Genomic DNA, 27,910 nt, shown 5'->3' with positions numbered 1-27,910 from the left:
CCCCACTGCTAGGAAATGACCCCAACATCTAGGCAAGGGATCACTCATGGTGATCAGACAAGGATCTGTTGAGGTGATCTACCAGCTCATTTTGTGCTCCTGGTAGGTAGGAGGCTTCAAGATTAATCAAGTAGGTTATACAAAAATCCCACAACTGAACTGCCTCCCAACACAGGGGGGAGGAAGGCATAGAACATGCCCACCATGTTGTCTGTTAGAACCAACGCATTTTTGCCTGTAACATGAGGCAGGAATGCCTGACAAGCCACAAGGACTGCCCTGAGCTCCCTGATGTTGATGTGTAGAAAGAGCTCTTCTGGGGACCACAGGCCTTGAGTTCTCAGGGGACCCAAGTGAGTTCCCCAGCCCAGTGCTGATGATTCTGTGGCCAGGGATAGTGATGGATGGGGCCATGAAAATGAGATGCCCTTGCAAACCACCAGTGGGTCCTGCCACCGATCGAGCGAGTTGAGAACCAGGCGAGGAATTGTAAGGATCATATCCAGATGATGGCAGTTTGGTGAGTTCACCGAGGCCAGCTATGTTGGGAGAGGTCTGAGGTGTAGTCTCGCGTATGCACTACATAACTACATGTGGCCATATGACAACTCTGACAAACACAGATCAGATAAACTCTATTCTCTGAAACGGGGTAAGGTTGGATCTCTGTGTATTTATAAGCAGACCCAGGTCCTGGAAAGTCAACTGGATGAGGTGGATGCTGGACTCCTCCTGAGCCCTGGTTTGGCCTCTGACCAGCCAGTCAATGAGCTAAAGATACACCTGCACCCCTTGGATCCTCAAGAAGGCTGCTACTACTGCCATGCACTTTGTAAAAACTTGTGGGGTAGCTGACAGGCTGAACGGGAGAACTGCAAACTAGTAGTGCACATGATCCACTACCAATCTGAGGAACCTCCTATGTCCCTGAAAAATTGGTGCGTGAAAATAGGCATCTCTCAAATCAAAGGCGATGTACCAATCCCCTAGATCCAGGGAGGGGATGGACTCCAAGGAGACCATACAGAACTTTAGCTTCTTGAGATAACTTTTAACTGGCGCACGTCCAGGATAGGTCTGAGACCCCCCCCATGTTTTTTCTGAATCCCAAAAGCCGGGAGTAGAACCCCCAACCCTTAAATTCTGTGGAACCTCTTCCATGGCTCCCACCTGTAGAAGCGACTGCACCTCTTGGGCCAGAAGTTGCTTGTGAGAGGAGTCCCTGAAGAGGGATGGGGAGAGGGGTGAGGTGGGAGGGAAGAACTGAATTGAAGAGTATATCCCACTTCTATTGTGCTCAGTACCCAATGGTCTGTAGTAATATGGGACCATTGCCTGGAGGAAGTGGGACGTTTGACAGAACGAGGAGTAATGGTCTCAAGTTGCAGTGGGGGAGGTTTAGATTGGATATTAGGAAAAACTTTTTCACTAAGAGGGTGGTGAAACACTGGAATGCGTTACCTAGGGAGGTGGTAGAATCTCCTTCCTTAGAGGTTTTTAAGGTCAGGCTTGACAAAGCCCTGGCTGGGATGATTTAACTGGGAATTGGTCCTGCTTCGAGCAGGGGGTTGGACTAGATGACCTTCTGGGGTCCCTTCCAACCCTGATATTCTATGATTCTATGATTCTAAGCAGTCCGCAAACAAAGGATAGGTTGGATCCAAAGTTTCTGTGACTGGTATGGTGTCCTTAAGTGCCACATCAAAAGGCCTACTTAGAGCCCCCTGAATATCTGGGAGGAGCGGGCACTGATGTTGAGGAGGACTGGGGTGAAGGCCTCTGCCTGAAGCCTTTACTCCTCTTTCTCTGAGAGTTCTGCAGGGCAGGCAGAGGGAAGAACCAGGAGGAATGTTGGAGCCTATTATGCTTCTCAAAGACACCAGGAGTGTAGAAGCCCAGGGACTTCAGAGTATCCCTGGAGTCCTTGAGGTCATGAAGCTTGAAGTCTGTCTGCTTTGAGAAGAGCGAAGTGCCCTCAAAGGGAAGGTCCTAGAGGGTCTACTGAACCTCATGTGGGAGGCCTGAGACTTGGAGCCAGGAACCCCTACACATGACCACTGTGGAGGCCATGGATCTGGTCTCTGAATCCTCAGCATCCAGGGCCACTTGTAAGGAAGCCCTTGCTACGAACTTCCCTTCCTCCACCAAAGAGGAGAATTCCCATTTGGTCTCTTGGGGCATCCAGTCCTTAAACTTTAACAAGGAATCCCAAGTGTTAAAGTCACATCTGCTCAGGAGTGCTTTTCATTAGTGATCCTGAGCTGCAAACCCTCAGTTGAATAGACTTTCCTCCCAAACAGGTCTAGCTTTTTTGTGTCTAGCTTTGGGGATCACCCTTTGTAACCCCTGTCACTCTTGCTCATTGGCAGCAGAGACCACCAGGTATCCTGTGGAGGTGAGGGTGGGATGAGGATGCAAAAACTCATATTCTCTAGCCAGGACAAAGTACTTCTTTTTCAGCCTTCTTGGCCATGGGAAGTAGGGACACCAGGGTTTATTGTAGGGCTTTTATTGGGTCCATGATGGCTTCATTGAGGGGAAGGGTCACAAGATGTCCACCAAAGAGTGGGAGGACTCCTGAACCCCCTCCACCTGAATGCCCAGGTTTTGGGCCACTCTCTTAAGAAACTCCTCTTGGGCCTTATAGTCATCATGAGAGGGTGATATGTCAGTTCCTGTCATGGCCTCATCAGGAGAAGAGGAGGAGGAGGCTTGCACTGGCAGGGAGCACTACAACTCTTTGCTTTTGGCACGAGCCAGGTCCCGTGATGCTGGCTCCTGGTACTTGGTACCAGAGCCTGGATCAGGCTCTGCTTGAAGAAGTGGCAGCACTCTACCCTCACAGCCACTGAGTATGAGCACCTCCATCAAGGACCCTGCATAAAGGGAAATGCCAACAGGTTCCAGAAGGACCACTGTGCAGGCACCTGACACTAGCCAGCAGGCCAAGAACTCGACGGTATGGCCTGGCCCAGGTCCATTGCAGGATAGTGCCGACTTGCCTATTGGGGCTGGCTCCTGTGGGAGATATGTGACTCCACCTCTGACTCCAAGGACGAGAAGTCTCTGTCCAGAGACCACGGAGGAGCAGTTCCCATCGGTGCCAGTGACCAGTGTCAAGGCAGGGAAGACTGGAACTGGGCCCTCATGGCCAGCTTCCCTTTATACAGTACCAAGGGCTATGGAGTGGCCCAGTGCAGGTCACACTCTGTTCTAGTCTCCATGCCTGGCCATCCTAGGGGTCGGGGAATGTCCTCTCTTGAGTGGCATTTTCTTTTGTTTTTTCCTCAGCACTGGAGATGCTGAATGGCGCTGATGTGCCCAGACAGCGGCAGGAGTGCCCCTCAGTGACACCAAGGTGCTTGGTGCTGAGTTTGAATGGCTTGGCTCCAGTCGAGGTCTGAGCACTGCTCCTATTAAGATGGACTTCAGCCTAGCATCCTGGTCATTTTTGATACAGGGCTTGAAGTCCTGCAACTCTTGCAGCACTCCCAAAAGTAAGCTTCCCCTAAGCACTTAAGGCAACTGGAATGTGGGTAGGCCAGAGGCACAGCCTTGCTGCAGGAGCCACAAGGCTTGAAGCCCAGCCACCAAAGCATGCCTCAGTACCGGAAGCAGAGGAAACTAACTCTAACAACTACAAGAGAAACTATGAACAAAACTATATGTATAGAGAGAGAGGAAACAAAGTCCACTGAGAAAGACTTGCAAGAGAAGGACAGAGCATTTCCAGCGACCGTCATAGGTGGTAAAAAGGAACTGAGAGGACGTGGTCAGCAGTGCCCTATATACCAACACTATGGATGTGTAGCACTATAGGGCACCAGAGCTGACTTGACAGATACCGATGAGGGAGTATTTTCTGGTGACAGTGCTCAGGGCGCGCACACACCTATATTGCAACGGACATATTCAATCATTCAAAGAAGTTGTCTTTTACCTGAGTATCATTGCAGAAAATTGCACTGGGGTTTTCATGTCTTTTATTCCTGCAGCACCTGTCACGATACTCTTCAGACATATTTTCCTATAATAGATCATATGTTAAATAATGTAACAGTGTTCTAATCAAGTTGCCTTGGTTTCTCTTTCAACAGTTCATGAGCTTTACTCCTTACACTGCTTTTTGGGATGGCATCAAAAGTAGCAGTGGAAATAGAGAGTGCTGAATTTTTTCTTGGCAAGTAAGCTAAGGAGGAAATAATTTAACTATAGTTTGCAAGGGTAGCTGTTTATAATTTTGAAACTACAGATTCCACTTAATTACTTGATTCTTAACAGTGTTTTTTTTTGTTTTTGTTTAAAGTTTATTCTCTTAAGAAATATACACAGGTTGAGATTTTCCAAGGCATCTAATGGGATTTTGGCATGCATCTTCTATTCACATGAAAAAAAAGTTGTGTCTAAATCCCCTAAATGTCTTCAGCTGTAAGTCTTTCCCCTTTGCTCCACCACTGTTTGTTGCCTTTGTTTCCTTCTTCATGTCACCCAGATGCTTGTAATACCTCTGGATCCCAATGGAAACACATTCTCTCTCACTCTTCTTTCTAACCCCCCTCTAAAGTCTCTCTGTACCTTGCAGAAGAAATGAGTTAATTCATATCAATAGTATGTCATCCTGTATTTTAACAAATACAAGAAAGGTTTAGTCATCTCCATCCTTTGGGTTTCCCTTTGTATTTTTGTTGTAACTTTGTCAGTGTTTCAGAAGCACACCTGAGCAAAACTGACTTCAAACTTTTGAGACAGTAGAAGTAGATTGTGTAAACAGGGAGGTACTCAACACAAAGCCCTGAAGAGTCAAATAGTCAAAGACATAAAACAATTAAGAGAGCATCAAACAGCTTTGTTTACTGAAGTGCTGAAATTCCATTCTAGACACAAGGGCCCGCCAGTCAGCAGGTCTGCCTGCCTTTTTTCAAATAGCTTCACAGTAATTGCTCTGGTTGGTAAGTAGGTAGGTAGGTCACTGGGTGGGACAAAAAGACAATGGATGAAACCCTAGCCCCACTGGAATCCATGGCAAAACTCCCCTAGACTTCAAGGGGGCCAGGATATAACCCACTAGCTGCCTGTAGTTAATGTCTCCAGCCACCAGATATGGAACAAAATCACAATGAGCATTGCCACATGTGACCTCTAATAGAAACCATAATTTACTCTTGCCATTCTTTTAAGCTCACCCATAATCTGGGGGGGAATGATCATGGGAACCTTGGTCCTTGAGAATTTAAGAAACCCATACCATAGTTTGGGCGAGAAATCAACATTATTCTCTCTGTGGGGTGACATTGCTTATTAACAGTCAAAGTTTTTATTTTATTCTTTAATATTTTTGCTCTATGAACCACTGCATTTACAGAAATCTAGATCAAAGTTAGCCTTGAGCATAACCTTGCAAATTCTGCTCCGAGTCAGACTAGACAGAGATTAGTAACTAAAAGGAAAGTAACAATATCTTACACACACTTCAGCAGCATGGTACTTATCAGAAGTATTAATTATGGTGGCTTGGTGAGGATAAGGAGGTAAAGATCCTTCTGCCTCTAGATTCCAGGTTCAAACCAGAACATAGGTTTTGTAGTAATGGAAAGTTATTTGCTATCACTCTATGATCTCAGGCAAGAGGCTAGTGGACACCTTCTACCACACAAACAGTATTACTAACAGTTATTGCTGGTAATCTAAACAGACAGACAAGCACTGATTAAACATGGAGACTGAACTAACCTCTCCAGAGCTGGGGTAACACACATTGGCTGCGAAATGAGGGAATCTGCTTAGTAGGTGCTCGTGCTACCCCTATTCTGTGAGATTTCAATATTCACAGTCCCATACCTTTCATGAGCACTAAATTCACAGCTCCTTAAATACAAGTTAAATAGCAAATACTTTCATTTTTTCCCAGTCTCCTGTGGAATTCTAACAACTAGGAATGATTCACTTGATGTAGAGAGCTGTTGACTTCAGCATTCTATTTAATGTGCTGGCACAAAGATATAAAATACTAGGTTAATAGTCTGGGTATGTCAGTCTTCTGGATTATTGTTATGATTATTATTTCCAAATGGGATCATTGTCAGCAATGAGAGGTAGAGATCAAGACTGCGGGCCAGTTTTTTAAATGTTGACTCCGGTTTGTGAATATATTCAACAGAGGGCATAAAACTTCAGGCAAAATTATAAAGAGATGGAAATTATGGGTCAGATTATGTAGCTTCTATTCATATTGAATAGCATTTACAAACACAAGTAGTCTCAGTGACTTCACCACAACTATTGCATAAGTGCTCTCCAATGGGATTAGGTGTTATACAATCTAAACCTAAATGGTTTATATCTCTAACTACCTGTGGCAAGGACACAATCATCTGAGTCATATCATTCGCACCTGCAAATAACGGCATTCACAGCTAGGTGTGAGTGCAAAATTAGAGTCTGCATCGTTATATCCCGTAAAAAGAACTGCACACCCATTTTAATGTGTGCCTTTAAATGTGACATTTAGCATGAATTAACCTTAAAATTATTCACAAAAAGAAGACTTTTACTTTTTAAAAAAATTTAAAACAAAAGAATATGACTACCTACCAGCAAATCAATATCGTGGCTTAGGATATTCTCATACTTTTCACGTATTACAGTTGTATTTTCCATCACACAAGTAGATGAATTTACTGGCAACAGAACTATGAACAGTGGCAGAATCCCAAACACAGACCTAAAAAAAACTAGATTACAACAACATCAATTAAGTATATATTTAATACTACGGAGTATGCTTGATTAACTGTTATGTAATGAAGTCTCTTATAGTAGTTTATCTGGGATTTATTGTTCATCTCTACCAAATAACTGGTACATTACAGTCCATTTTGGGTATGAAATGTGAAAATGCCTTTAAACATACCTTGTCAGAAAAGTATCTTTTAAATGCGTTTTCAGAGTATGTTGCCCTCGGGGTATTAACATAAACTTCATTAATGCTAACAAAAACAATAACTATGTTGAGCGGACAATAATATCCTTTAGTGTATTGTTAGAAATCCTGAAGTACTACAGTATACAGCAGATGAAGTATACAAGTTTGCAAGTATAATTTTACTTTTAAAATATTTGGATTTGTGGGGGCATTTTTTAAAGTAAAGTTAGTGCTCATGAAAGACACTGTCTTATTTGCCCTCGGTTGGGAAGGTTGGGCCCCTCAGAGTCATGCAGGCTGCCAGTCCTAGAAACTAAAATAGCCATGTGCCAAATTTGCTTTGCATGAAGTCAATGCAGAAATCCAACTGAATTCAATGGGAATAGAGTTACAGCCATAGTCCATGTAACAGCTATTCTGTAACATACGTTTCGCCACAGCTCCCTGCCAATGGACCTTAATGCTGTCTTGGAAGGATTACCTCTAGGAATAAGAATATAGTTCAGTCTTCACGCCCCCTCAATCCCTCTCTGCTGATATTGTCAATTGTGTAGTGTTGATTGAGGATACTATAGAGTAGACAGCTACCCTGTAGAAACTGAATTGAGAAACTCTTTTCATCGCTATTAGTCAAATTTCACAGTCTTTTCTTGGGCAAATTTCCCTTTGACTTTTAGTGAGAGTTTTGCTTGAGTAACAGGCAAATTCTTTGTCCCTGTCTTAGGTACTTCCAGGGCACCCATCACCAAAATCATAAGCCACTGAAAAGCCATCCAAGGGAAATAATTTATGGCCACTAAAAGTCAGGGCTGGATTTAAACAAGCCAAATAAAGGTGACAGGCTCAATATCTCATGACACATTCCCTGACCTAGTCAGGGCCTAAGAACGTATATACAAGAGCACATATAACACACATAGTACAGGAAGCCTGGGCACCTAATTTAGGGCTGTGGATTACACTAGCTGGCAGGGTGCGTAAAAGTTAGGCATTGCAATACTGAGTCTAAGACTCCTCAGTAGATCTAGCCCTAGGCACCTTTCTGCATCTTTAGGCTCCTAACTAACTTTGAAAATCTGGTCCAAAGAGCTTCGTAATCCCTTGAGAATAAAGACATAAATATAGTAAATATAAGGCTGTCAAAGCCTATAATTTATTAAGGCTGTATCTGCCATCTATGTATTACATAATATGTCCCTGATCCTGCACTTAAACCTCTGACTTCTACAGAGTCATAGAGTTTAAGGTCAGAGGGACCACTAGATCATCTAGTCTGACCTCCTGAATATCACAGGCCACCAACACTGCCCCACACTCTATTCTAAATTTGGTTGTGAAGTTTTATAGCCCATAGGAAATTAGATGATTAGTATGCACCATTGGCAGAAGCCTTGTAATGGCAGGGAAATGATTAAGTGAGATGTACCCAGATAACCCTGGCAAGTGACTGGCACCCATACTCTGCAGAGGAAGACAAAGGAAACACAAGGTTGCTACCAATCTGACCTGGGGAAAAATTCAGTTAGACTCCGAGCATGTGAGCAAGAACCAGTCAGGCAAGCACCCGAGAAACAGAATGCTCAGTGACACCCCAGAGCCCTGGCCCACTCCGTCCAGTGTCCAATCTCCAGCTGTGGCCATCTCTGATGCTTCAGAGGAAGGCGACCAAAACAGAATGAAAAGCCGCAGCAGGTGGCCAGCTGAAGCCCTGAAGCATGTGCTCTTAGGAACATGAGACATAAACTGGAAGTGAGCCCCAGGGCTGCTGAACCCTATCCCATCATACAATCACACTTACACATTGTCCAGCTCTCTCCTCAAACTAATTAAGTTGTTTGCTCCCACAACTCCTACTGAGAGGCTGTTCCAGAACTTCATCCCTCTGATGGTTAGAAACCTTCTCCTAATTTCCAGCCTCAATTTGTTCATGGCCAGTTTATATCCATTTGTTCTTGTGCCAACACTGTCCTAAAAAGCTCTTTACCTGCCCTAGTGTTTACCCCCCTCTCCTCCCAATGTATTTATAGAGAGCAATCATATCCCCTCTTAGCCTTCTTTTTGCTAGGCCAAATGAGTCAAGCTCTTCCAGTCTTCTCTCATATGATAAGCTCTCCATTCCTTGTTCATCCTAGTAAATCTTCTCTGCACCCATTCCAGTTTGAATTCAACTTTCTTGAACATGTATGACAAGAACTGTACACCATATTCCAAATGAGGTCTTACTAGTATCTTATATGATATTAATACTTTTCTAGCTCTACCAGAATATATCCAAAGATTGCAGTTGCCTGTTTCACAGCTGCATCACGTTGCTGGCTCATAGTCATCCTGTGATCAAGGAACACAGCCAGGTCTCTCTCCTCATCTGTCACTTCCAACTAATGAACCCTCAGCTTGTAGCAGAAATTATTATGAGACCTTAGGTACATGACCCTTGCACTTTGTATTATTGAATTCCATCCCATTTCCATTATTCTAGTCTTCAAGGTCATCCAAATCTTCCTGTATAATATTCCGATCTTCCTCTGTACTGACGTTGCCTCCCAACTTTGTATCCCCATCAAATTCCATTAGCATACCCCTACTTTCTGTGCCATGGTCAGTAATAAAAATATTGAGTAAGATTAGTCCTAAAACCAATCCTTGAGGAATGCTACTAGTAACCTTCTTCCAGTCACTTTTTGGCACAATCTGTTACATTCTCCCCCTTTAACCAGTTCCTTATCCACCTTACAATTCTTATACTAATCCCCATCTTCTCTAATATAACTAACAATTTCCCAGTTGTTTTATATTTCAAAAGACAAATAACAATGGTCTAAGTCTGTCATCTGTGCAACAAATTCCATCAGTAACCCCAAACAAGAATGGTTTCAGAGTGGTAGCCGTGTTAGTCTGTATCAGCAAAAACAATCAGGAGTCCTTGTGGCACCTCAGAGACTAACAAATTTATTTGGGCATAAGCTTTCGTGGGATAGAACCCACCCATGAAAGCTTATGCCCAAATAAATTTGTTAGTCTCTATGGTGCCACAAGGACTCCTCACCTTCTTTTATTAAACAAGGATGAATCACATCCCTTACACATATCAGTATATGGCAACAACACTGTAGCCATAGACCCACTTAATCTAGCAGTTTGTGATTAAAGATAACCTGCAAAGGAAAAAGAGTTGGGCCTATGCCATTATTATTATTATTTGCTTCTCTATGGTCTATAAAGAAGGCCTGAAAGGTTTGTCGGGGTGTATGTGTTTTTTTACATTAGTAAATTAGGTCCTAATAAACCCATAATACTGATACTATGAGAAGAGTTAAGAGAGAGCCAGACGATTGAGAAAGGAAAGGATTTTCTGTCAGATTGTTTATAATTAAAAAAAGTGAGCATCCATTTATCTGCACTGACTCATTGCTGTGTTGAAGGAAATGAAACTTTTAACAAAGTGAACATTCTGCTCTTCCAGTGAAAGTATATGAGTTCATAAATCCCAGTTCCCAAAATCCCCAGCCAGCAAGAGTTAACATTCATGGGAGTTTCAGGCAGAGGAAAAAGCTCATATTTACAAAAAGCAACCTTTAGTCCCTTCATGGTACAAGAAGGGAGCCAGGCAGGCACACTATCAATGTTCTACCACCCAGGGGCAGGAGATCACTTCTTATAATCACAATGTTATACCACCCTTGCAATATCTGTGGATTAAGCGACAGTAATGGAAAGCTACCAGGTTGTAGCATCCTTGCGGGGTTTCAATGCTTCCAAAAGCCTCCAAAGGAGGCTGTTCAGAAGCACCAGCAGGTCCAGTCTGGGCTTTCCCTGCTGTGGCTCAGACCACTGGGCAGTCAGGGTCGGCTGTGTCCCTCAGCCCCCCAAGCCATGGAAATGCCCCATTGGCCTGAAGGAGAGAAGAGCGTGTTACCTTCCTGCACCCAAAGCTTCCCAAAGCAGGAGCACGCGTGAGGGGGGGGCGCAAGCAGGGGCACAGCCCCCCTAATCAGTGGGGGCACAGTGGGGGGAGGGAAGCAGCTCCTCTGGCCGCGCAGGGCAGTGCCCTTCCAAAAGCAGCTGAATTTTTATTCCTGCGCAGGCCCCTGCCCCAGAGCAGGATTCTGCCAGAGCCTGCAAACCCAGGAGGCTTAATACATCTCCCTCCCCCTCGGCTGAGGTAGGGTGACCAGACAGCAAGTGTGAAAAATCCGGATACTTTTTCCCCCCGGGGATAGCTGCCTATATAAGACGAACCCCCTAATATTGGGACAGCTGGTCACCCTACGGCTGAGGAGCCGCTGGCCGGGCGCGTGGGGACCCTCCGAGACACCTGTTTGGTGCCTGCCTCAACTTTGAGCGGGGGTCGGTGCAGCGTGCCTGCTTGCCCCCGGCTTGGCACGGCATGCCGCGGGCAAGGCGCACGCCGCGGGGAGGGCGGCTATTCCCTGCTGGAGCCGAGAGGGGACGGGCGGCAGCGGACCCGCTCCCGGGAGGCCAGCCGCTGCCTGGGGGAGCCGGTTTCCCTGCGGGGCGTCCGCGGGCAGGGGTTTGCACCGGCCTTGCTCCCTTGCCCGCTCCCCAACTCCTGCAGTTCCCACCAACGCAATCCTGATTTCCCGACACCGGGCGGGCTGGGAACCGGGCGCTTCCACTTTCGCTCTGAAAAGCTGGGAAATTCCCGGCCGGGACACGGAGGATAAAAGCACCGTCGCGGGCGCCGCTGCTCCATTGCGGGCGGTAGCTGCCAGGGAACCAGCGGAGCCGGTGAGACGCGCGCCGCGGGGGCAGCGGGCAGCCTGGGCTGAGGTGCAAAATCCGCCGGGGCTGCGCGCCGGGAGGGCTGCAGGAGTCGCCGGCTCCGGGGAGGGAGCGAGGGTCCCCCGCGCGCGCGCGCGCGCCCCTTACCATGGAACATTGTCCGCAGGGAGAGGTGGAGAGCGCTGCGCTGGTGGCTTCTCGGTCATGGTGGTGGCAGAGGCTTGTGCATGGTGCGAGGCTGGTGCAGAGCGCGAGGGGAGGCTCTGGGAGTGCACAATCCGCCGGGCCAGGCTGCGCCACGCGCTGCTGTGCGAAGGAGCGGGAGTTCCCGGACTCACCAGCCCTCTGGCCGCATCTTCCCTGGGGGAGACCCGCTGGCTCCGCGGGGCTCTGCTTTTCCCATGGGACTTCCGCGTGCACAAGTTACTTTCACTTTCTGCTCTGCCTGTGTGGCCCCTGCTCTCCAGCCAAGGCTGCGGACTCAATGGCTGCACCGCGGCCAGGGGCCGAACGCGGGGCTGGGCAGGCGCTCCCGCCCCGGAGCAGTTAGCGCGCTTCCCCGCCCTCCGCGCAGAAAAGCGCCCCGCGCCCCGAAACCTGCCCAGTCAGGGGATCAGTCCGCGCGTCCACCCCGCTAGCTAGAGCCTGCGGCTAGCGCGCGGCTGGGGGGGGGGCGGGGGGGCGCCGAAGGGGGGAAAAGGCAGCGCGGCACTCCAAAGGCCAGAGCCCCACACAGAAGTGACAGCTGGAGGCGCTGCTTGTGGGGCTTGTCCCGGTCCGGGGAAGAGGAGGTGGGATCACACATGCCTTCCACGCCCAGTCCTTCAGGGATCCCACTGTGCGGGCAGAGGCAGAAGGATGTACCTTGGCAAGGCGCATGGAAAGAACCATTCATTAGGAATCAGAACATTGTGAAAGACTGGTTTTTGTTGTTGTTTGCTTAGGGTGGCCTTTTTATTTTCTATTTTTTGGTATGTTTGGGGTGGGCGGGCGTGCTGCCCGATCCCTGTGAGAGCCCCACACCCACCTCAGGGGCTGCCCCCACCCAGCTTGCATCCAAAAGCATGTGATTGAAATATGGAACGTGCCGCCGGGTGGAGAATATCTGGGGACTTCCTTGACTCGTTTTCAACGCTGCTGAAAGAGCGCGGGCCAATCTTTAGTTCAATTGAGTCTCCCGGGAAATTATCCACTAGCTTATCTTTGGGGGGGGGTGTAAAGTTCACATGGTAGTAATGACTGGAGAGTAATTGCAACGTGGGGAATACACTCTGATCGATGTGAAAGGGTTTGAAATGTTACATATCCATAAGCAATATCTCGGCCAGCGAGTCTGCTTTAGCAGAAAGGCCCGCCCAGGTCGTGCAAAGCGCTGTGCGTGCGTGGACTCTCACAGAGATCGTGGAGCTTTGCCCAGTTCCAAACCTCAGCGGTCTGTTCACTTGGATCTCCATGCAGGATCGGGGCCTAACTTTGGTCGCTAGTTACATGGGTCTTGAATGTGAATGAGAATTTTGCCTGACTAAAACTTCCAATATTTGGTCCTTAATTTGATCTGTTCATGAGACTGCTGAATTCATCAACAGCTTTTTATTGGTTCTACTGGGCAAGCATGCCTTCCACCCCACCTATATCGAAATCTGCCATCCCCTCTGGTCTAAAGAAGCCTGACTTGGTTGATATTCAATTTAAGGCATGCTGCAGGGCTTCTCGATGAGGGGAAGCAGCTTCTAGGGGGGGGTTTGGAGGTTTAGTACAGGGCATGATTTAGCGTGTGAGCTGGCCTGGCTGTATTTGAAGGGGGTGGGGATTACCTTGTTCATGATTTGTGATTCATTTTAAAGAACTGGGAACCCTTGGGTGGATGAAAACTTTTGCATTGTAAGGCCAGAGTCCTCCAAACACTTGCGCATGTGCTGAACTTTACTTACTGAAGTAGTCCTATTGACCTCTGGTGGTACTACTTCTATGAGTCAAGGTAGGCATCTGTGTAAGTAAGTGATTGCAAAATCACAGCGAAAAGTTATACCAAAGTCATGTATGCATATGCTAGCAAACAGTATGTAAAACTTACAGGAGTACTTTATTTAGCTGGCTTTAGATGTTCTGGATAAAAAAAACTAGAAAATCAGCATATCAAAAAGACACAGATATAAAATATAATTATTATTATTAATAAAACTTTCCGTACTGTGACTCACTAGGCTGTGTTCCTTTAATAGCCATTCCGAAACTGAGGGTTAAATCCTGAAGTCAAAGGGCATTTGGCTTATATGACTCTGTAGTCAGAGTGACAAGCAAACTAATAGCTTAATAGCTTAGATCATTTTGGCCAGGGTCTGCAATTAGATTCATGGGTATGCAAGGGTTTACCAGTGTTGAAGGCCTTCCCAAGTAAAATATGAACAAATAAATACTTGAATGCCATCATCTACGGATATTATTTCACAAATGCTGCTTAATATGAAAACATCTCTCTGTAGTAGAAAAGCATCAAAAGTGTAAAGAAGTTTGGTTCCCAATGCATGTATATTTATTCAAAGTAGACTAGACAATGTAAACTTGTTTAATGGTCGTGTAAAAAATATATGCAGTACTTCTTTCATCTCTGTAATGGCTTCTCGTTTTTTAACATGGTCAAGTCATCTGTTAAAATTACTTAAATTATCCAAAGAGAAATAAGACTATTGTGAAATTAACTACTGTTTTATGACAGATTTATTCAGCAATAAAACAATCTGAATGTTAAAAGCAGCAGGGATTGAAAATTATGGTTGCGAAGACTAAATGTAAATCAACTCCATGTATTATGGGAATATCTCAGCATTCATGAGTTCTGGATGAAAGAATCATTGGAGGATCAATGATATTAAAAAGGCTAACTGATTTGACCCTAACCTAGTTTAATTAACTGATAAAAGAAAAGGAGTACTTGTAGCACCTTAGAGACTAACAGATTTATTTGAGCATAAGCTTTCGTGAGCTACAGCTCACTCCATCGGATGCATTCAGTGGAGTGAGCTGTAGCTTACGAAAGCTTATGCTCAAATAAATTTGTTAGTCTCTAAGGTGCCACAAGTACTCCTTTTCTTTTTGCGAATACAGACTAACATGGCTACTACTCTGAAACCTCTAATTAACTGATATCATTTTTCAAATTTTAGGAAACATGTCTGATATATAGGGCCCAACAGTGCTCTGAGTGAAGTCAGTAGCAAAACTTATTCACTGGAATGGGACCAGGCTATCGTTAAACAGAAAAAATCTGAGGTCTTGATTCTGTCGTCTTTACTTGGGGGAAAACTTTAATTGACATCAGTGAAAATGTTGCCCGAGAAGTACTATAGAATTGGACACATTTATTGTATTGCCATACTAGACAGCTCCAAAAAAATCAAATATTTCAGTTTATTATTTATAATTTGACTAACTAAGCAAGAGTGGAGAGTAGGTGGCTTTCTGAAAGATTTAGGTGATTCTTTCTGTACATATAGAATTTTTTGTCTGTTCCTGTCTGTAAATGCATATGTTTCCTGTGTTCATTCACTGATATATAACCTTGATTTCTTTCAAGCTTTGAAAAATAAGCAGAAATAACTTTGAAAAACAGAGAAAGCATTGAAGTTTGTATAGCAAAGAGTTACAAGATACCAGTAACATTCTCAATTTATGCATGATCATACTCCATGAGTTTAGTATATGAATTTGTGAAGATAAGTGCTGTTCATCTAAATTACCTTCAGTAGGTATTACTAGAATGACAGACTAGATTACTTTTTTTAAAGTAGACCTGATAATGTCCTAACTTTCTGCAACGATTAAAAATAAATAGCTAATAGTCAGCAATTACTGCAACATATTAGTTGGAAAAACATTTAAGGGCCCAGTCCTTCAAGCTTTCTCTTTAGCGGGACTATTCATGTGACTAATGCTGTAGTCATGCTGAAGTTGTTTTTAGGGTTGGGACTTAAAATATAACATGTAATTGCAATAACTGCTTTTCAGTCAATGATACCGTCTTCTGTACATAAATGCATAAATTTAGATTATGGCCTATTATGTAAATCATATTTCTGCAGTATTGGTGAATGCTTACTTTAAAAAACTACGGTGTACTATCAAAATATATATGTAGCAGAAGAGCTCTTTTTAATTTTGTGGTAAAAAAGCTAAATGTTGTGATTGAGACACATACTGACAGAATCCAATAAATTGGGGTTTCTGTTATTCATATCCTTATATTTTAAGTATAAATATGTGACTGGTGATAGACTTAATTGAATTTTCTCATTCTCAGCTTGTTGCAATTTAATGTTAAATATTCTAGGGGTTTTCTATACATTACAAAAAGTCTTTGCTTACTTGGGATTCAATGTCAAATGCATGGGGCACCCAGAACTCCCATTGACATGGAGGTTTGGCCTTATTTTATAGTGCAGCTAGAACTAGGGTTCCAATCCTACAGTTACACCAAAACGTTCATTGACTTCTGTTGATGGATGATAGATACTTTTTTTTCCCTGCATACAGTGATTGTGATCTTTAGAGTTGTATGTTATAGGACAACAAGTGAAATGACTGTTTTTTAAAATGCACTACTGCTCTAATTGAACGAAATGTATATTTTTATGTAAGAACTCCAGCATAGTCTATCTTCCCCCCTCCATCCCGCACCCTTGGAACTTGATCCTATATTCCTTTTGCACCCCAAATAGATTTCATTAGGCATTTAGCATTTAAGAGAAATTCAGGGCCTTTAGAATGGCCTTTTTTCTTTCTCCCTGTCACCCACAAATGCTAGCTTTGAAAGAGTCTCTGAAGAAAATTTGTATTTTCATTATAGCCATAGTTGGACTTTAAAGCATAATTAAAAGAAAAAACAAAATAGTTGCTGTGGTGGTTTTTCATGGATCAAGCTAACTACACAGGACATAAACTATTACAAATTGCCATGCTAACATTCTGAATTGAATTAAATAGGGTTCCCTTTTAGTGGACACATTGTTTGGAACTACCTCTGCGTTTCGGAAGAGTAGGTACTTATATTATGTCTGCTGTCATTATAATCTGAAAAAAGAAAATATATGCATTTCTTGTTTTTGTTTTTAAATTGGAAGCATTTATATTTACTCAACTTGCATAGAAATATTTAAGTAAGAAAATCTGAAGGCTGTAGGATTGAGCCCTTTTGTGTTTTGGAAGGGGGAAAACAAGAATTCGTTTCTTATGAGCTTTTTTTGTTGGAATATTCTGCAACTGTGATGCATTTTATAGTATGCAAAAGAAAATATATATGTTTAAAATTTTATCAAAGTTCATTTTAAGAATATCTCAAAATGGGGTTTTGGAGACCTAATTAGGAGAAAAACTGTAAGGATAAAGAAACAAAACAATAGACGTAAACAACTTTCTTCAGGATTGTTACTGCTTTGACATTATGGAATATATTTTTTTATTAAAGCTATCTACATTTTGAAGTTTCTGTAATTCACATGTCCCTGAAGTCGTTAAAGTAATAAACTTTTTTTGAATTTTGGAACATTCCTAGATTTCTAAATCTTATGAGGAATGCCCTATATTGACCTTTTGATAAAAACTGTTGTGGCGAACAAAACATACATACTTATAGACTGTGTGTTGATATCATTTGGAGTTCACTGGACAAATCAGAACTCTTTCATAATGTCACATTTCTCATAAAAACATCAGGGTATAAGTACTATAACACTTCAAAGGCCAGAATAAACCTCACTTGTTAGTTGTACACAGCATAATTATGCGGAAAGGATTGAGTTAGGACTGAAAAAAGTAGTGACCAAGCTTTTTAAAAACACATGTTTTATTTTAAACTGGATTATGTGTGGAATATGAATTCTGACTAAAATCTTACTAATAACTTTCTGAAAAGTGTAAGGATCAAGCATGCCTTATTTGACTCTTCCTTTAGTGCATGACATAAAGGATACTGCAGCTTTATAATGAAAAGATATATTAAGTGTTTGCCCAGGTTTTTTTTTGAATATTTTTTCAGTGAGCTCTCCATTGAACTCTGAAATTCATGCTTCACTGAAATATTTTCAGATAGGTTTTCTTTCCTGATTTGTATTTATTTCCTTTCCTATTCTCTAGAAGAAGTTTCCCGGAAAAGTGTATCATAATTTGTAAGGAGAGAAACTTCCCACATATTCCGTTAGACACAGAATGTATACGTACTTGGAAGCTGGTTCACAATTAATTGATTCAGCCAACTATTTCAAGTTGTTGACAGTGAGACGCTTTATCTGATTTGTTTTGTCAACAGAACTGAAGTTTTAAAGAAGCACAAAAAGCATGTTTTTCTGTCAGATGGTGTTGGGTGCCTTACTCAAAACTGTCAGATGTGGTAGAAAATAGTATCTGAATATTCCAAAAGACACTTTCTATGAAAACTCTGCAGCATGTTAAACTACTTTTACACTTCTTTTCCTAAAGTAACTATGTAGAAAAGTGTGTGTTCTTTGAACATGACTGATCTCATCTTTTTATGTACATTTCTCTGACTTTTTATTTGATTTAATTACTGACCTTCGGTAGTATTGGCACTTCCCTTCATGCATGCACGCATGTTTCTTCTCGTTTGGTTGTTTTTATGAAAGAGTCACTGCCTTCTGGTTTGGGGTCTTTTTTGCAAATTTTAAAAATTCTAAATGCCCTTCTACAACTTGTATTTCTACACTGTTGGTTGTAAAAATACATGATAGTGGTTTTCTAGCTCTTGCGTTCCTTAATTATTTATGTTTTAAAATTGTTTGCAATCAGAGAATGATAGAATCAAGGGCTTGGCGAATAATAGCTGTAATATAGAAATGTTGGAACAACCTGTTTTGAGGGAAGATCTTGTTTTTCAAACTGGGGGTTTATTCCCCTTCCTCACGGTTGTCTACCCTAAGAAATATGGATACTTTATTTGTATTTACCTACAGTTACATTCTTTCTTAGTCCCTGATTCTGCAAAGACATGCAAGTTACTTAACTTTATACACTGGGTGAACTCCAGACTCCACTGAAATGATGGAAGTTCTGCCACGATTCCACTCTGAACAGTCTCACTGAAGTCACTGGGACAACTCAGTGTGTAAAGGTAAACATGTATGTATGCCTTTGTATGATCAGGGCCTGTAGGTCTTAAGTACTGTCAGCTCTTAAATCTTGTTGGTTTTTTGCTGTGTGGTCTCTTGCAATTCTCTGTAAACATGCACTATTACATCATTTATTGAGCATAAAAAATTTATTCAAATGCAATCTTTGTATGAAATTTCAGCAAGCTTTATAGGGGAAGATTTTGAAGTCGCTGTTATTGGGTTATTTAAAGTCATTCAGGACAAAAAGACTCCTGACAAAGGGTGTTAAATTTCTTGAGGGACCTTTTTTTAAATTAACTTTCACCTTATAAACTAAAAGATTTACCGAGTAAGTATTGTAATTTTGGGGAGGATAAGCAGTGTCTTTCATACATAACAAAGAGGGTGAATATCTGCTTTTGGTGCAAAATCAAACTCAACCTTACCTGTGCAACTACTATAATTTTGTAAATTTTAATTAGTTTAGTAAATTTGTCCTTTTTTTCCATTTTAACAATTTCTATTTGACTTGTCAAATTAATGGGCCAATCCTATATGTATCAAAAAAGAAGCAAAAAGGGTCCATAAATGCAGCATTTTACTGGAGTGTAATAAATTGTCTTGAATAAAAAAACACATTTCTTCACCTTCTGGTAGATGTGAGTAAAAGCCACTGTCACAGCAAGTCAGCCATTTTGAACTTAAAATTTAAAAATTATGGATCTGATCCTACCAACATTTAAATGCTTAACTTTACCTTTGACATGAATGGGACTACTTATGTGTTTAAAGTTAAGGACGTCCATTAGTGTTCACAGATTTGGACTGGTGGGTAACTGCACTGAAAAGATGGACCATCTCTATTGTGATGCTTTGATTTATTTTACTAAGTTTCCTAAGTGGTCCTTTTATTCTAAACCAAATATTTTATCTTCCTTTTTCTATGCAGTCTCGTTTTAAAAGTCCTGGCTGTAAATCTTCAGTGCACTGGGGTGGTATTAACATAGACAGCTTTTTCCTTTCTCTACTCTGGTTTTGTTCTCCTTTCCATGATTGTTTTAATAATCAAAACATACTATATCAATAAAACTTACTGATATAAACATGAACTCCCCAAACCACATTGTGCAGTTACCAAATAATTAGATCTTGGTATGCACTAGTGCACAAAGGCCGAAAGTTTAAATACTTGAAGGTCTAACAATAAGGGCAAGATTGCAGTTAATACCCCAAAAAGATTTGTGAAACTTAAAAATGTGTTAGAATAAATAATCAGTAGTATCTAAGGCGTTGATTCTGCAATCTGACCCCACTGAAGTTAGTGAGGCTTTGTATGGGCATGGGAGTTCAGCTGTGTGGAACTTGCTGCAGAAATGGAGCATGAATTAGCTCAATTCATGCTGTGTCTGTCTTTTTTGGCATATTGGCATCATGTAAATCTAAAAGAAGTACTCTTCTGGTGTATAGCTTAATGAGGGGGAAAAAACCCAACTCTCCTATAATACAGGTTTGGTTTTTGTTTTCGTTTGACTTTTGGCTGAGATCTGCACCCCAGCTCTGGTCCCTTTATTCTAGGTCAATAAGCTGGAACCATGTAAAGAGCCCCTAAAAGTCCTGGCTGTGACCAGGGCAAGATACCTCTGGCACTGTGGAAGATAGCCATAAGACTGCCTCCGGAGGACCCCATTACAAGCCCTTGCATATGGAGTGTGGGATGGGGTGTGTTCGAGGTAGGTCTACAGCACTGTGGACATTCTGAGCAGGGCTGGAGCCCAAAGAGACACCTTTATCTTAGGTGTATCTTAGGGTATGTCCATCCTGCAGCTGAGAGTTGTAATTCCTAGCTCCAGCAGATGTACATGCATTAGCTTTGCTGAGTTAGCTCGCTAAAAGTAGTGCTCTGGCCATGGTGGTTCAGACGAGCCACCCAAGTGTGTTCCCATGGATTTGGGCAGCTGGCCAAGGCCATCACCAGCCTAGCTGCGACTACGCTGCTACTTTTGGCATGCTAGCTCAATCAAAGCAAGCACGTGTAAGTCTACCTAGGCCAGAAACTCCACCCTCAGCGGCAGTGTAGTTTCTAAGATTGTATTGGAAAAAAGACGGGGGCAATGGAAAATCTTAACCTTTTGGGTCAAACTGTTTTTGGTAAAGTCTTCTAAAATGAGGATGAAAATACAAACTCACTGGAGTTCTTATTAAAGATAATAGTCTATTGTCTTGTAAAACAGAAACTCTGGAGAATATTGCAGCTACTAGAAAATGGTATCAGAGAGCATTCACTCAATTTTCCGTTATTCGTAGAATAGATTTTGCATCAATAATTTGAGACACTTTAATACGTTTTAATATTATGTAATTATTTTTTAGATCTTGCCCCCAAGTTGCTCATTCTGACTCTCCACAACCTGAGAATCCATATTGTCATGTTCATATTTGATGCAAAAAGGAACATAAGGGTGCTTGGAGATGTGAAGGAGATCTTAAATATATACATGCTTTATTAAGGTTTTAGTCACTCCTGCAAAATCTGCTCATCTATACAAAAAGAAACTTGACTTCATAATCACAGTGAGACACCATGATGCATTTTAGGAGGCACAGCCCAGAGCTCGCAGTGCAGTGGACATCTAAGGTTGCTTTAATCCACCCTTGTACCTTCCTGACCACGGACTGCTCTGGCTTTTGCGAAGCACCTAGCATTGCCCCTATCTTCTTTCCAATACAATCTTAGAAACTAGTGAATCAAACCTTGATTTAAAGAAGTCAGTGAGGTTTGGAAATGTTCTGCAGAAAACACTGCTTTGAGTGACATATCCAGTCATTTTTTAAAGGAAGGCTTATAAAGAGATATCTTTAATCTGAAGGAACAGCAGTGTGAGCAGCTGCACGCAACTAATGCAGTCTGGGGAATGGAAGGACAGACCACCAAATCTTCCTCCCACGCAACATTTTCCTCTCATAGAAATTTCTGAAGTAACATACTGTAGTCAATGATTTTAGTTTATTATCCATTTATTGTGTGATTTATGATTAATCATCTATTATATATATTCATTGTATGTTAATTAGAATGAATTTGTAGGATTACAAAAGTATAAGATTGATCAGTATTTAGAGGAACCAAGTATGAGGCATGAGTAAGACAAGCTGAAACAGAAGAACCTGTAGGTTGAGGCCTGCAAGACTTTAGCTTAGCTATTTTAGGCCTTGGAGACAAGAAATGATGATAGAAGTGACCAGAAAATAATCCGATACACTAAGATTATGGAAAAAGAGGCACCAACTGGTAAAATAGCAAAAAATTACCCAGAAGATTAATATTAGATCATAAAAATAATGTAAAGGCGCATCTGTCTCCAACATGTGTCTTAAACACAGGATACTGGTTATGCGTCAATGCTAATGACAATAAAGGGAACTTACATAGCCTATAGAAAATTTAGGTCCCTTAAGTTTCCAGGGGACACAGACCAATAAGAGAAAAGAGAGTTGACATTTTTATGGACATGTGCAGAATGTAGATATAGACAGAATCACATTATAAAAGGGGGATGCCCAGAAAAGGAAAATTGAGCTCCATATGGGATACTCCAGCAGGAACCATCTCTCTACTGATGATCAAGCCATGAGAGGCCGATTAGACCTTAACACTGTTGTTAAGAATGTGAATATAACTAAATTTGTTACTTGTGCATAGGTCTGTATAGAATTTCTATATGCTTGGGTAATCATAACTTTAATTGTAACTTTAATAAAACTCGTAAAACAGTCTAGACCAGTGGTTCTCAGCCTGTTTACTATTGTGGGCCGCATATGCAGCTCTCTGTGTTTTGTGGGCTGCATCCACACAATATATATACTACCTGTATGGCCCTGAGGATGTCACATGGGCCACAGCTGTGTGCTGATTGGGCTGCAAGCAGGCTGCGGGTTGAGGACCACTGGCCTAGACCTTGTACTTGTGAATGTATGTGTGGTCACTACCTTTGGTCTTTATGTGTTCCTAGAGACTCTAACTCTGAAGCAAGTAGCAGAGGTGACATTTACTCTGTTAAGCTTGAAACTGTAGCCACCAGAGCCGAACCCACTGTGGTGTAATACCACATTACAAAATTCACTTTAAATAAAATAAAAGGCTACAATACTGTTCTTCTCTGAGTCTGTCTCCTGCTTATTCTGTTGACTTCTCTTGGGAGACAACTTTTGAAAGAGGAAAAAATATTAAAGTAATAAAACATATAACATAAGTCCCTACCCAACTCACTAGAATGTTACTTAAAAAATACCATGCACACATAACAGCTGTTTATATAGTAGTAATTGCATTTTGTCCAACCCCAAAAGATTCTTAAGTGTGGTGTGCCACAGGTTTCCATGTTGCCAGACCTGTTATTCGGTTTTTATACAGGCCATGAGAAGTCATGAGGTGTGGAATTCTCAGTATGTGTGACATCCAGCATTGTCCCTTATCTCCTCCAACCCATAGGATGAAGTTGAGTGCTTTGCCAATGCCATGAGATTAGGGTGTGCTTGTGAGTAAGCTAGCTAAAGGTCAGTCCAGGCGAAACTGAGATGGTGATGATCATTGGGGAAGCAGCTGCAGAGATAGCAGAGATAAAAGATTGACCTCTTTGAGAGTAAATCCAGTATGCGCCTCCAAGTTCCTAACGTAAGGGTAATGTTAGATATTGCTTTTAGACAATCATATGGCAGTGACCAGAATAACTTCCTCCCCCAACCTATTTGCATCTGGCCAGGAGATTGTGCCCTCTTCACTGGTTGCAGATCTTGCTTCACTACTACAGTCCACTCTATTTGGGAGAGCTCAGAGGCACAATGTGAGCACATGATTGGATGCACAGAGCTTCTGACTTATTATCCTGGTTCTGAATCTGACTCCTGCTGGGCACTGGGGAAAATCACTCAACATCTTTACCTCAACTACTCCAGTTTTGAAAGTGGGATAATACTCATCTACTCAAAGGTGTTATAAGGATTATCAAATTTGTAAACAGCATTGAAGATGAACTGTACTACATAAATGCTAAGTATTTTATTAAAAAAAATCATCTTCTTGGTTAGCTACAGATGCTACTCACAAAACTATCCAGTCTTCTTCAAAAAACAAAAATTCCACATTTGCTGGTAGGTTGCTCTGGTATAATTATAAAGACCAACACAGGATAAAGCCTGACTGTAAGGGCTTATCTACAGGGTGTGACAAAGTGTACCAACGGAGTGTTATTGGTAAAGTGCTCTAATTGCTCCACAAAGACCTTGCTAGAATGCCCTAAAAGGTACATAGTTCACATGGATGCTAAATTAACTAGGTACCTTTTAGATCATGACAGCAGGAAGAACCTGCCTACCTGTGGGACAGTTAGAGTACAACATAGTAGAATACTTCACAAATTGCATCCCTCCAATGCGGTTTGCCAGCTCTATTTAGACAAGCCATAAGCCCCACCTTTCAGATCCTTCTTTCTCCAATCCATTAATGCTTCAGTTTAGCTGGTGGTTTGTTTAATGTCTGGTTTTCTTTTCCTTATGTAACCCTTCTGCCAGGCCAAGTTGATAGCAGCAAGGGCCGGGTTCAGTACACAGGGGTTCCCTCTCATTAAAGCAAATGCAAAACTGGCTCGAGCCCCCACCCAGTGACCTGGGAAAATCTTACACACCCCCCTAGGCGCCTCAAGGAGGCAATACTTCCCCTCTCGCAAGCACAGAGTCTTGGTGTAGTAGAGAATCTTTAATAACATGAGGCAAACAACATCAGCATTAAATTGGGGAAACACCACAACTAGTGTTCATTAACCAAACCATGAACACCGACCCACCCCAGAAAAATTGGGCCACATCCTTTCCCTCAGGCTCTTGAGTCCCAGAACCCAAACGTCTCTTGAGTCCAGCAATCCACAAATCACCCAAAGTCCAAAAAAAAGTCCAGCCCCGGAGTTCAAAAGTTCACCTGCAGAGTGTTACTCCCCAATCTGGCTAAAATGTGCCTGGGTGTGGGGGAAAGAGGTAAGGGGCACCTTACGTGTCCTGAAGCTGACTGCCCCACAGGGCTCTGCTCCGCTCCACCACGACCGGCTCCGCTCTGCACAGCTCGCCGTCTCACGACCGGCTCCGCTCAGCTCGCCGTCTCACGAACACACCGCTGTCTCACGACCGGCTCCGCTCAGCTCGCCGTCTCACGAACACACCGCTGTCTCACGACCGGCTCCGCTCAGCTCGCCGTCTCACGAACAAACCGCTGTCTCACGACTGGCTCCGCTCAGCTCGCCGTCTCACGAACAAACCGCTGTCTCACGACTGGCTCCGCTCAGCTCAGCTCGCCGTCTCACGAACAAACCGCTGTCTCACAAACAGCTCCGCTGCACACTAGATCTTCCGGCTCCCCACTACTTGACACAGTGCTCAGTGATTTCAGCTCATAGTAGTGGTAGCCTTAGTGCTGGTGCACCATAAGGCTGAAGTGAATTCAGCATAGTACCTGTAACAAAACTCTTAATAGACCCAAAATTAGCTCTGACATTCCACAGTGGAGAGAGACAGAGGTGCAATTGGTGCTTCAGGCCCTCACAAAGGGGCCTACACCACCAGGCATTAATACCTATCTCAAGTCTCTCTCAATTCACAGAGTTTTGGAACCCATGTCCCTTGCCTAGTGAGTGCTACTCAGTTGATGGTGAGTCCTCCATCATAACAAAAAGGCCAAGTACAGTTCCAAGCACAGTTCCCATAATCAGGGTACTAACAATTTATTCTTCCCGCCCCAATAACAGAGACACTGGGGATCCCACAGCAGCCAAAGTGACCATTTGGGCAGTTATGGCCTCATTCTAGGCGGGGTGGGTGTGCCTATGCAAATGAGATCAGCCCCTGAAGTTCTTTTCCACAACTTGCCACACCTCACCACCAGATGTCAGGGTGGAGCCCACCCTGTCTCTGCTTACACTTATAGTACCTCTTCATCCTTGCTCCTCTTCATCGGATTTTGAGACTCACCTCTCTAGATCAGATACATCTTTTGGTTAACTTTATTGTTCATTCAAGATCAAATTGATGTTGATGTGGTGGCTTTCTCTTTACAGTTAGTAGCTTTTCCTTTTTTATTCCCTTTTTAGGTCATCTAATCCCTTTTTATTGGCTACAAGACCAAAGGATTTCCAGTTGAGGTATGGAATTGGTAACCTGTACTCTGTACTTGCAGCATATATTGCAACTAATTAACTCAGGCATATTTCAGAATTCTAAATTGTATGTGCTTGTTTTGTATTTAACAAACTGAAGTGTGTCTTAAAAATAGAGCAGTGAAATAATCAATATAAAAGCAATACTTAACTGCAACATTTACATGGAGAGAACATAGAAATGAAGTTAAGCAAACCATACGTGTCCTGTCCCGGAGATTCCTAATCACATAGCACATGTGCACTCAAAGGCTCTCTCCACACCAGGAGCATAATTGTGGTACCTGCAAAGTTGACTAAATCTGTTTATTGGTAGGATGCTAGCCTGGTTTTCCTGAGGATCACCTTGGGGCATTACTACCTAGCGGCTAAAGGAATAGTGATAGAAACCTGCCAGCAATTATTCTGTTTTGCCACAGTTGTAACTAACTGTATTCTGATTCTAGTGTGGACCAAGCCTAACGCACTCATCTTAAGAACTTATTGTTCGTTAATACAGCAATAGTGCTAAGACCTACATAAGCTGAAGAATGTACAAAGGGTAGGAGAAAGGAAGAGTCATCCCCATTTTATAGTTGGGGTACAGAGTTATTAAATGACTTGGCCAAGCTCTCACAGGTAGTGTATAGAAGAGCTAGGAATTGAACATAGGTCTTGAAATCCCTATGCAGTGCCATTACTACAAGACCGTCTTTCCTCTGATCTGTTATTCCTGTGATATTTTACTCCAAACACTGGCATGACAACCACTTCTGTATTTTAAATATTCCCTTGTTTATTTTTTTAAAAAGCTTATAGAACAACTTTATCTAATTTCTGAATCCTGCATTGAATGACCCAAGCTGTAATGTTACTGTAAAATACTGTAGGATGTTTTGAAAAATCTATCTAGGATTCACAGTATGTAGTAACTCTGTTGGAGACAACTATAACTTCATAATTTAATTCTTCTCTTAGCCATTACTTTATGTAAACTCGTAAATAAAATCCTTTTATTATACTTATAACAGTTTTTGTCTTTGATACAAACTATTGTATTATATCTATAGAAATTCCATGAACACTTCCATTTTCCTCACATTTTGGACCCCCAGTGAGCAAGGGCACCCCAATTTCTTGGTGGAATCCAAGATATCCTAGGTTCTTTTGTGTACTCCCATTCCCAAATACATTCATATAAATGCAGATTTGTAGTAAGGCAAGAATGCAGTAGCATTGGTAAAACTAGTAATTTCTAACAGTATTTCAGTCAGGAGTGATATGGGATACAAGATAGCTTTGGAGAAAAGGCATTTTTCTCTTCCTTTTTGTGCCATATGAAGTTCATTTTGCTTAGCCTGACTTTCTGGTTGCTTTTAACTTCTTAGATCTTCATTTTCATGCTGAAATTTGGCATATTTGTTCTCAGTCTGGAAATAAATTTGTAAAGTTTGAATAAATACAGTCATGTAATTTTTTTGAGAATTAAAACAATCAAAGGCTGCAGGGAGAGGAATACTTGTCTTATTACATTTAAATGTAACTTGTGAATAGCTGTAGTGCACGCGTGGTAGCAGTTTGGCAGGCGCATAGCCCCTAAATCAGAGATATGTATTAATGTTCTGGTGAAAACTGGGTGTGATCTGTCAATGTTAGTAAATATATTTAGTAAATTAACACTTGTTTTTGTAAATCAACTCACATTGGCTCTGTACATGCAGACCGACTGGCTAAGCAGCAGTTCTGCAGAAAAGGACCTGGGGATTACAGTGGACGAGAAGCTGGATATGAGTCAGCAGTGTGCCCTCGTTGCGAAGAAGGCCAACAGCATATTGGGCTGTATTAGAAGGAGCATTGCCAGCAGATCGAAGGAAGTGATTATTCCCCTCTATTTGACACTGGTGAGGGCACACCTGGAGTATTGCATCCAGTTTTGATCCCCTCACTACAGAAGGGATGTGGACACA

The 27,910-nt window shown here is 42.5% G+C and overlaps 1 protein-coding gene and 1 long non-coding RNA gene across 3 annotated transcripts in view; one reads left to right on the top strand and one right to left on the bottom strand.

Moving 5' to 3' along the window:
- IL7 (interleukin 7) overlaps positions 1 to 12,434 on the bottom strand; it is a 23,398-nt gene extending 10,964 nt beyond the window's left edge. The window contains exons 1-3 of one of the 2 annotated variants that reach the window (XM_073330760.1): positions 11,813 to 12,428; positions 6,592 to 6,731; positions 3,941 to 4,027 (exon numbers count right to left, since the gene is read on the bottom strand). In XM_073330760.1, the coding sequence (XP_073186861.1) occupies positions 3,941 to 4,027; positions 6,592 to 6,731; positions 11,813 to 11,822 (237 nt within the window). In that variant the 5' untranslated portion in view covers positions 11,823 to 12,428. Of the gene's footprint in view, positions 1 to 3,940; positions 4,028 to 6,591; positions 6,732 to 11,812 lie in introns of both variants that reach the window. The other variant, XM_073330761.1, reaches the window with a different exon arrangement.
- LOC140906588 (uncharacterized) lies at positions 11,393 to 27,910 on the top strand. Its single transcript, XR_012157160.1, has 3 exons — positions 11,393 to 11,671; positions 25,899 to 25,949; positions 27,665 to 27,910. It is a non-coding gene; the product is annotated as an uncharacterized lncRNA (long non-coding RNA).

This window comes from Lepidochelys kempii, chromosome 2, assembly GCF_965140265.1.
Source record: "Lepidochelys kempii isolate rLepKem1 chromosome 2, rLepKem1.hap2, whole genome shotgun sequence".
Taxonomy (NCBI): Eukaryota; Metazoa; Chordata; order Testudines; family Cheloniidae; genus Lepidochelys; species Lepidochelys kempii.
The sequence above is the reverse complement of the archived record's forward strand: the minus strand, read 5'-3'. Positions and strand labels throughout refer to the sequence as shown.